General features: G+C 48.2%; 1 protein-coding gene across 1 annotated transcript; it reads left to right on the top strand.

Annotated features, from left to right (window-relative positions):
* Positions 1-3,977: 3,977 nt before the first annotated feature.
* Positions 3,978-7,426, top strand: LOC122205885 (myosin light chain 4-like; the record flags this gene model as incomplete). Its single annotated transcript, XM_042914496.1, has 5 exons — positions 3,978-4,200; positions 5,440-5,613; positions 6,098-6,175; positions 6,732-6,776; positions 7,289-7,426. Coding segments are annotated over 4 exons (504 nt in total), but the record flags the coding sequence as incomplete, so codon positions are not given.
* Positions 7,427-10,814: the final 3,388 nt, after the last annotated feature.

Here is a 10,814-nt window from a genome sequence, read left to right on the forward strand (position 1 = left end):
TTTGCTTTTGTTTTCCCTTCCCTCCGGAGACGTGTTGAGTAAGAAGTTGCTGCACAGCCAAGATCAAAGAGGTTTTTGCCTGCTTTCTCCTTGAGGATTTTGTTGGTTTCCTGTCTTACACTTAGGTCTTTCATCCATTTTGAGTTTATTTTTGTGTCTGGTGTAAGAAAGTGGTCCAGGTTCATTCTTCTGCATGTCACTGGCCAGTTTTTCCCAGCACCATTTGTTGAAGAGACTGTCCCTTATTCCATCGGATATTCTTTTCCTGCTTTGTCAAAGATTAGTTGGCCATACGTTTGTGGGTCCATTTCAGGGTTCTCTATTCTGTTCCATTGATCTGAGTGTCTGTTCTTGTGCCAATACCATACTGTCTTGATGATTACAGCTTTGTATTACAACTTGAAGTCCAGAATTATGATGCCTCCTGCTTTGGTTTTCTTTTTCAAGATTGCTTTGGTTATTCGGGGTCTTTTGTGGTTCCATACAAATTTTAGGGTTATTTGTTCTAGTTCTGTGAAGAATGCTGGTGTTATTTGGATAGGTATTGCATTGAATATGTAGATTGCTTTGGGTAGTATCGACATTTTAACAATATTTGTTCTTCGTATCCAGGAGCATAGAATATTTTTCCATTTTTTGGTGTCTTCTTCAATTTCTTTCATAAGCTTTCTATAGTTTTCAGTGTATAGATTTTTCACCTCTTTGGTTAGATTTATTCCTAGGTATTTTATGGGTTTTGGTGCAATTTTAAATGGGATCGATCGTACTCCTCTATTTCTCTTTCTGTTGCTTCAATATTGGTGTATAGGAATGCAACCAATTTCTGTGCATTGATTTTATATCCTGTGACTTTGTTGAACTTATGGATCAGTTCTAGCAGTTTTTTGGGGGAATCGTTTGGGTTTTCCATGTAGAGTTATCATGTTCATCTACGAAGAGTGGAAAGTTTGACCTCCTCCTGGCCAATTTTGAATGCCTTTTATTTCTTTGTGTTGTCTGATTGCTGAGCGCTAAGACTTGCAATACTATGTTGAGCTTTAGTGGATTTTATATTAAGTATATACTTTTGTGTAGACACAAGCATAGTGGTACTTCACGAGGACTAGAAAGTCAACTAATGACCACAACTTTTCATTTTCCAAGTGGGAATCATGGTCAAAGCCAAGGGGGACGGCTGGTTGCCTCTTTCCTCTGTGAAGATTTTTAGGGCTGTGGCCTAATTCCTTTCAGTCTGTCATCCCTCTGGCCTTGAAGATGTTTCTTATTTTGGATCGGAATTGTTTCTGTTTTAATTTTACTCCTGCTAGCTCTTCATTTGATCTTTGATGAAGCTGAAGATGGTTGTGTTATGCTGGAAATAATGTTATTTGGAATGAAACTTTGGTATTAGCCCTAATTCTGCCACTGTTGGCCATGAGACTTTCGGCAAGTCACTTTTTTGAACCTTAATTTTCTTATTGGCAAAGTAATATTTGGTTCTTTTCAATTCAGAAATTCTGTGACTCTTTTCAGCATGTCTTAGCTTTATATTCTCCAGGTGATATGGCCCCATTAAAAAAAATGTTTATTCATTTTTGAGAGAGGGAGGTGCATGAGCAGGGAAGGGCACAGAGAGAGGGAGACAGAGGATCTGAAGCCAGCTCCACACTGACAGCAGAGAGCCTGATGCGGGGCTAGAACTCACAAACCTAGAGATCATGACATGAGCCAAAATCCGATGCTCAACCGACTGAGCCAATGAGGTGCCCTGGCCCCATTTTTTTATGCTGTTTTGTTGTTGTTGTTGTTGTTGTTGTTGTTGTTGTTGTTGTTTTTACCATAGGAGTTAGCTTCTAACTCTTGATTTACCAGTCCCTCTCCAGATTTCCATATTCTTGTAGGAAGGAATTACCACCTTTGCTCTTTGCACTAGTAAGCACCTGACTACTACAGACTATTGAGAAAAGGTTTCTTCTGGGCCATGAACATCACCTCTCATGCACCCCGTGATCACGCTGGCTTTGTCTTCTACCTAGTAGCAGCCCTAAACTCCAGTGTTTGGGGTTTCTGTGCATACCAGGACTCTGCAGCAGGCTGGAGTTTAGCAGGTAAAGCAGGTCCTTCCCTCCTCCTCCTCCCTCCTCACTATTTTCTTGGTGCCATGAATCCTTGGTCAGAAGTCATGGGCACACTGGCCTATAAATGAGGGTAACAATACTTGTAGCCTAAGGTTTTCGAAAGATTAATGAGGTAATCCATACAACATTATTAGTGCAGATCTTGGTCCGTTGTAAGTGATCAAATCGCAGGTCATCGTTCTTATTACTTCCCCTGTCAGGTCCCACCCTCCTAATAAGTATCATTATGGTCTTCTTTGATGAGGAGACTCCTTTTATTAAACCTGACCTCACTCTTTTGAATGAACTAGAAGATCAAAAAGTCTGAGTTCAGATTCGGCTAACATACATTCATCGAGCACTGAATTTGTGCCAGAAGCCATGCTCATTGCCTTAAATGTTAAAAAAAAAAATTTGTTTTAATCCTTCTAACAAAACTGTGAGGTGGGTGTTATTTCCTTTTGGCAAAGGAGGAAACCAAGGTTCAGTGAGGTTAAGTGACCTGGCCAGGATTGCATAGTTGAGTGGTAGTGAGATAATACTACCTCCATTGTTTGAGCATTTACTATACGCTGGCCATTTTGTTAAGATTTTTAACATACGTTATTGTATTTAATTTGAATGTAATTTAAGAACCCTATGAGGTAGGTGCCATTTATGGAAGAGGAGAGGTTTATGGAGATTAAATATTTACTTGCCCAAGGTCACACAGCTAGTAAGCAATGGAAATGGAATTTGAACTCAATTTTTCAGTAATTGCAAGACATATGGTTTTCTATCTTTTTAAATTCTTACAAAGCCCAATAAAGACTTGCAAGTAAACATCTTGGGGAACTTGCTTTGATGTGCAGAATGATTTGTAAATAATCCATAAGCAGCCTCTAAGGAATAAGTGTTTCTAACGTATATGGTGAGGGTTTAAAGCAGCTTTCTTCCTAAGTGGTTCACGCATTCTTTGTTTACGTTGTTAATCTATCTGCTTAGTAAATCATTTCTTTGCCATTCCCAGTCCAGATTATCCCCAGTAATGAACTGGTTGAATCCAAATTAATGAGGAATTAAGGTTCTTTGCAAAAGGCCCAGGAGTGCCTTAATTCGGCCCTGCCTCTTTGATACCTAACCTGGTACCTTCAGGAATCGAGTCCTAGCTCTGAGCTGGCTCCAGAACTAGGGAATACAATAATAGCCACCATTTGTTAATTCCTTTAAAATACACTAGACAGCATGCTTGGTGCACTTGGTAATCCGCACAGCAACCCACTCAGGTGGACATTGTATCCCTGCTTAGAGCTAAAAAAAAAAAAAAAAAAAAGAGGGCCGATTAAGGCTAGTAGTTTGCTCAAGGCCACATGCAGGTCAGTGGTAGAGCTGGAGTGGTCTGATGGTCTCTACCAGGTCAGCTTGTCTGGCCTGGAAAAGGCAGTACTGATAGTAGCCAGCTTTTGAACAGGTCTTATCACTTTGCAAAGTGCCTCCACACGCTGCCACCTCCTTTGACCCTCACAGTGGAGCCTTACTCCCTGTGTTTGCACAAGGAAACAGTCTTAGCTGGGCTTATTCTAAGCTACTCAGCAGAGCCAAGATGAGAACCCAGGAATCTTGACTTCTGAGCTAGTGCTGTTTTCATTTCCCTGACATTTTCCACAGGCAGGCACCTCCCCTACAGCAGGGAAGGGTGGATGGATGGGAGCCATGGAGTAGGGGAGACATTGAGGTTATATGACCATGACTGATAGATCCCAGGCCCAGTGCTGGAGCAGGTCATGTAGTCTCCAGGATGCCCCTTTGATTGTCAGAAGATGGTGTGGGGTGGCTTCCAAGGAGGGGTTGGAACGATGGCCGAAGGGAAATACTGAAATGTTTTATCAATCACATTGACCTGCTCTTCAGCATGGGTGGGTGGAGGCTGATCAGCCTTGGCCCAGGGGCCTGCAGTCGGCTCTTCTCTCTGCAGAGTTCAAAGAGGCTTTCTCGTTGTTTGACCGGACGCCAACTGGGGAGATGAAGATTACCTACGGGCAGTGTGGGGACGTGCTGCGGGCCCTGGGCCAGAACCCCACCAACGCCGAGGTGCTGCGTGTCCTGGGCAAGCCTAAGCCTGAAGGTCAGTGTGGGCCTTGTAGCTCACGTCCTGGTGTCTGTCCCGCTGGCCCCTGGGGCTCTTTCTCCTCTCCCACTTTAACCCTTCAAGACCAGCCCCCCTCCCCAGGTTAGGAGCTGTTCTTGTTTTCCCTGTGAGGTCGGAGCTCCTGGAGAGCAGGAGTGACATTCTGTTGCTTCAGTGTCTTCCTCTGATGCCCCAGGGTGCAGGGAGGTGAGGCGGGGATCTGACCACGAACCACTTGCCCGTACCCCTGCACCCAGTTGCTCTTAGTTGAGGTGTCACCACCCTGAAATGTCCTGTGACCACTTGTTTCCAATGAGGGTCAGAGAACTAAAGATTGCAAATTACTTGTTTGATAGAAGTTGGAGCAGACTTGAGATGAGCTCTGTAATGATGCCTCTTTCGCTCATTTGCATTCAGTAGGTTTTGGGGGATGAGTTTCAAAAGTGATATAAGGGAATGTGTCCCATTTGTGAATATCACTTGTCATGTATGGGTAGTAAGGTTAACAGCTGCTCCAACACACACGTCCTTCTGAGAGGTGTAGGTACTAAGCGGGGCAGGCAGACCTGGGCAGAGCCCCCAGCCGGGCGGGGGGCTGGGATGCATCTCTAGAGGCTTCCTGGGCTCCATCTGGATCCTTCCCCTCCTCCTCTTGCTGGTGAAGACAACAGTGTGGGGTGAAGGATGTGGGCAGGAAAGGGTCAGAGGACCAGCAGGCCTGCTTAGAGGTTAAAAGATGCTTGGAATTTCCATTTTTGGAGGTTCCTGTGTTGTTATAACAGAAAGAATTGCCAACATTTGCGGTATTTAAAAATTAAAGCTTTTAACACATGTCAACATGGGAAAAGTGGGTTAGTTACAAAAGGATTGCAAATTTATAAAAATTATTGATTCAGAGTTGTCCCAGGCAATGCGGTCTAGTAATGAGACCCAAAGGGAGAATTTTGCAAAATTCTCTTTTTTTGCAATCCTATTGGTTTACCTCTGTGACATGCCTGTCACATGTCACAAGTCTACCTTGTGAATGTGAGGCCTGGTTCTGTGACCTGTTGGGCCCCCTCAGATCCTGCTGCGGCCACCCTCAGCTCCCCTGCCTAGCTGGCCACCCGGAACTGAGAGGTCTGGCTGGGAGTCATGGCGGCTTTCCCCTTCTACCCCGGTCCTGACCTGGCAGAGCTGGGACCAGGCCCCTGCCGACCCTCTGCTCCCATCACATTGTTTCCTTCCTGCCTACAGAGATGAATGCCAAGATGCTGGACTTTGAGACGTTCCTGCCCATCCTGCAGCACATCTCCCGCAACAAGGAGCAGGGCACCTACGAGGATTTTGTGGAGGGGCTGCGCGTTTTCGACAAGGAGAGCAATGGCACCGTCATGGGTGCTGAGCTTCGCCATGTCCTTGCCACCCTGGGTATGCAGGCCGGTGGTGCCCGAGTGGGAGGAATGGAGGGTCGGAAGTGCCCGGGTGGCATATGTTGGGGGCGTCCAAGGGCCCTTGCGTCCTTAGGGTCACATCCTGATTCAGGCCCTGTCTCCCCAGGCCCAAGGTTGTTCCAACCTTCCCCAACTGGGTTTGCTCAGCTGGCTTGGGAGGAGAGGAGAGCAGGTTGGGAGAGCAGACAGGGATGAGGCCTGAGACGTGGGACCCAGGGCCCCGTCCTTGTCTTTGCTTCAGTCACCGAGGCCCTGGTCTGCTTGCCCAGTGCTGGCTGTAGGGCAAAGGGAGAGGCCTCAGGGAGTAGGAGGGACCTAAGACCCTTGGCTCCCCTTCCAAAGCTTGGATGTCCACCTCCCAGACCTGGGGAGCCTTGGGCCTTGAGACTCAAGGGAGTGCTAGGGTTTTGCCTGTCCCTCCTTGGCCATCTGTAACTCAGAGTCTACTTCTCCGACCCCAGGAGAGAAGATGACCGAGGCTGAAGTGGAACAGCTGTTGGCTGGGCAAGAGGATGCCAATGGCTGCATCAATTATGAAGGTATCGGGTCATGCCTCACTCCCTCGGACACCCAGGCATGGTGGGCACAGTTTGGGCTGGGCGGATCTGCAGAATAGGACGGAACAGATCCAGGGCCTGGAGGCTGTGTGTACCAGATGGGCAATGGTCAGCTCTCGGTGGATGTTCTTTTCCCTCCTTGCAGTGAACAGCATAGTATAATGGAAAGGGCACAGGGTTTGGAGATAGATCTGTGATAGACTGGCCGTGTGACTTGGATCAAGTCACTTACCTTCCCTGAGCCTCAGTTTTCTCATCTGAACAATGGGGTGGTGCTGGTACCTTTCTCAAGGTTGCAGGGATTAGCAGAGAAAACGTAGCTCATTTTGTCCATGTCTGAGTGTCAGCGGCGAAGACACAGGGCAGAGGTTCCGTCTCTTCTTCCAGCTGCTCCCCTTCAACCCCAAATAAGAGAAAGAGTCACAGTCTGGAGAAAGGGTGGTGGGGAGGTTGGAAGTCTGGCGGTATATGGGAGGGGAAGAGGTCCTAGGGGCTGGGAGGTGCCAAGTGTGTGACTGATTTCTGTTTTCTTTCCCAGCCTTTGTCAAACACATAATGTCTGGGTGAAGCAGACCCGTCTAGGGTGAGTGCGGCCTCTTCCTCCTGGTCCCTTCTGGGGTGTTCCGGGGCCTCCCAAACACCACCACATGCCCTAGAGCTTTTCTGTCCTAATCCTACCCCAGATTAGGGGTAGCGGGAAACTGGAGGGGGTAACCGGAGGGGGTCATGATGGGAGAGCAGCTTTGTCTGTCTACCTATGCTCTCTGTGCTCCTGCCTCCTGCCCTTGCTCCCTTCCAGCCTGGCCATGCGCTCTCCCTGGTCTTTGCACCCTATCTCCACCCCCATCAGTCATACTTTATGGCCTCTCTTAGAGGCTCTCAAGGCAAGACCATTTCCTTAGGCCTGGTGTCTCCTGTGCAGGCTCCTGCCGTGAAATCCAGGTCCTGGGTAGAAGAGAGAGTGCTTCTGGCCGGTGCTCTGGACTCTGTTCCTATTCACTCCCCACCCCCTGAGCTCCCTGGGCTTAGGGCCATCCTGATTGGGGTGTGGGGTTTGTGATATGGGGCTGGGGTTCATCTAGCACTTTCTTTCAGGTGCCTGGCCCTTGGCCTTAGCCCTTCTGGGGTGAGTTAAGCAAGAGGCCCAGAGTGACTGAGCTGGAACTGGGGTCCTGGACTTAACCGCTGTGCCGCAGCCCCAAGGACTCCCTGTAAATAAACAGTTTGAGTAAGCCTGGGCCAAATTCTCTGATTCCAACCAGTCTCTGAATTTTTTTTTTTAAGTAATTAATTGAGGTGTGTGTGTGTGTGTGTGTGTGTACGTGTGCGCGTGCGTATGAGATATGAGGTTTCATGCATATTCCTCAGAGAAATGAGTAGTATCTGGGAGCTGGGAGGCAATATACATACAATATAGAATTTCCATCTTAACCATTTTTAGTGTATAGGTCTATGGTGTTAAGTATATTCACACTGTGGTGTAACCAATCTCCAGAACCTTTTCATCTTACAAAGCTGAAAATTCTATGTTCATGAAACACTAGCTCCCCGTTTCCCCCTCCCCTGAGCCCCGGGTGATCACCATCCTATTTTCTGTCTCCATGAATTTGACCACGTTAGATATCTCACGTAAGTGGAGTCATCCAGTATTTGTCTTTTTGCATCTGGCTTGTTTCACTTAGCATAGTGTCCTCAAGGTTCATCCGCGATGTTGCCTATGTCAGAATTCCCCTGTTTTTTAATGATGAATGGTATTCCCTTGCAGGTATGTACCACATTTTGTGTATGGTCCTTGTTTCTTGACGTGGGCCCCTGTAGGTGCCTCTTCCACTGAGTACAAAGCCCCTGGTACCTGATCCAGCCCTGCGTGTCCTGGACATCTCCCTGACTTCGCTGCTCAAACCTTGGGCTCCATACTCAGGACTCCAGCTCAGGGCCCTGGAAAGTGTCAGGGTCAGAGGGAGCACAGACTTCAGCCTGGGAGGGCAGGGGAGCAGTGGAGGGCAAGTGGCAAGAGGAGATGAGAAAACCAGGCTAGGGAAGGAGATGGAGGATGCGATGAAGTTAAAGACACACACCCAAGAGCAGAAACACTGATATGGGAGCTCAGGGACCCCCTTACCCCTGTATGGGTGTCCCTATATCCCTGAGAACTCTCCAGGGTGGATCAGATTCTCCTCTCACAGCCTTTCTGCTGCCCTGCTGGGGCATCCAGCCACAGAACTTTGTGGAACATCCATAAATCCAGCCATTGTTGAGATTCCATGAGCCCAAATGGGAAGATTGTTGTGGGAAGCAGAGAACCGCAAGCCCAAATTTGCCCTTCTCAGAATTTATAGTCTGGCCAGGAAGAGGAGACCAAGGCCCATGTATAGGCCTTCTTCTTTGAAGAGGGCTCCTGCTTTGGGAGTAAACTGGTTGAATCATAAAACCAGAGATCTTTATGTAGTTGTGAGAGGGGTCGTTGACTCCAGTGGTTTTTAAACTGTTTTAGCTCCAAAGCCTTTTGCTCGAACTAACTTCTATTCTATGGGGAAGCCAATCATGAAGCTGATGGGAACCGAGCTCTCTGGCTGAGACGGCGGGCTGGATTCCAGCTTCTTGGAGTCTCTAATTGGGCTCCTTGGAGCACAACCAGAAGACCAGTGATTGAGCCAGACCTAATTGTAAAAATAAAAGAAATGGATCAATTGAAGTGAAGTGACTTATCCAAGGTCACAGCTAATAGTAGTCGAGCCCACACTCCCAGAATCCTATCTTTTCCCCATTTTCAACACCAACCTGCCTTTGAAATTTTTTTTCAAGTTAGGCTCTCGGGAGTCTTTCACTCTTGTTTACTCCCTCCCATTCTGACTGCTCTTTTTTGACCTTATTTATTTCTCCTTTTTGAAAATCACCCTCCCCAACTTGAAATCTGACATTCTTCCTCCACGTTGGGGCCTCATCAGATTTCCTCCCTTCTTTTCTTCATGAAGTGTTTATTGTTCACTATATGCATTTCTAAGGAACTGGGGCTAAGGCTCCCAATGATTACAAAACTGAAAGTGTTTTCCCTGCCAAAGAGTAGCGTATGGTCCAGTTCAGCAATGACAGAAGCATCCAGGGACTAACCAGGAAATGACTGCCCAGTGGCGTAACAGCAGCAGGATGGCTTCATCCTTGTAACTTATGGTGTAAGTTCCAAGAGGCCTGTAAGAAGAGGAACCAGAAGGAAGTGAGGTGTGACAGGGAAGATTTTCCTTGGGAGATGGGCTTGAAGTGAGACCTTAAAGATGCCCCAAGGCTGGTGCTCAGCCCCAGGGAGAAAGAAGGTCTCGAGCAGGGATTTTACCAACTCCTTCAATAGACACTGGGTGCCTGCTGTGTGGATGGCACTGGCTTGGGCCTTGGGGATTCACTGCCCAGCCATGGTCCCTGCCCTCATGGAGCCTACAGTCTAACAGGAAGACAGACATTAAATGGTTGTAATCACGTGACAGAGAACAGCCAACATTTTTGGAACACAGTAGCAGTTATGCTTGTGTTTGGCTGTGAGTCACGAAGACCAAAAGTGGCTTAAAAGAAACAAAAGTGCATCTTTCCCTCCCGTCGAAGTCCAGAGGCTGGCCGTCCACGGCTGGGATGGCAGCCATTCTGCACAAAGCCCTCCGGACCCAGGCTCCTTGTACCTTATGGCCCCGCTGTGTGTGACCTCTCTTCATGGTCTAACATGGCTGTTCTGGCTCAGCTACCGCTTCTACCGGGGGAGGAGCTCCGGAAGCATTTCCTACTTGGTGAGCCTCCTCGGGCACCAGCACGACCTCTGTGGTGGTGGGCTTGTTCACGCGAAGACAGAAGAAACCCCTGTCCTCTTAGTCACCCCTTCCCTCCCCAGCCTCCCTCCGGCCTGACATGCCAGTCAGCACTTGCCCCACCAGGGAAGAGGTGTGGGTGAAAGGCGACCTATTTCCAAGTTTTTCTTTGGACTGACTTCCAGGATTTCAAACCATGACCCGGGCCATGTCTTCGTCTGCTCGGGCTGCTGTGACAAATTGCCACAGACCAGGGGGGCTTAAACAAAAGGCATTTATGTTTCACAGTTCTGGGGGCTGGAAGTCCGAGATCAGGATGCCAGTCTGCTTGGGTTGGTGAGGACTCTCTTCCTGTCTTCCTGTCGTATCCCTAGAGAGGAGAAAAAGTGGGGAGAGAAGGAGAGGGAGAGAAGAAGAGAGGCAGAGGCTAACCCCATATGAGGGCTCTACAATCGTGACTTTGCCCAAACATGGTTATCAAAGGCCCCACCTCCAAATACCTTCACACTGAGAGTAGCAAGCTGGGGCTTCAACATATGAATTTGGGGAATTCAATTTGGGAACCGAATTTGGGAACATAATTCAGTTCTGTAGCAGACCATATACTCTATAGGAATAGGACTGAGCCCACTGTGGTCCCTTCCACCACCCTGAGGGGGGGCCGACTGTTGACCTAAGAGGGTGGCCCTTCAAGGAGGTCGAATGAAGGTTGGGGGAAGGGCCATCCCAGATCCTGTGCAGATGGGAGGAGGGCTCCGGCCTGGGGCTAGCAATGCCATCGTCCCCGTGGGGTGACGGCCAGTGATGGCACACGGAACAGCTGCTTTTGT

Source organism: Panthera leo, chromosome E1 (genome assembly GCF_018350215.1).
Source record: "Panthera leo isolate Ple1 chromosome E1, P.leo_Ple1_pat1.1, whole genome shotgun sequence".
NCBI classification, from domain to species: Eukaryota; Metazoa; Chordata; class Mammalia; order Carnivora; family Felidae; genus Panthera; species Panthera leo.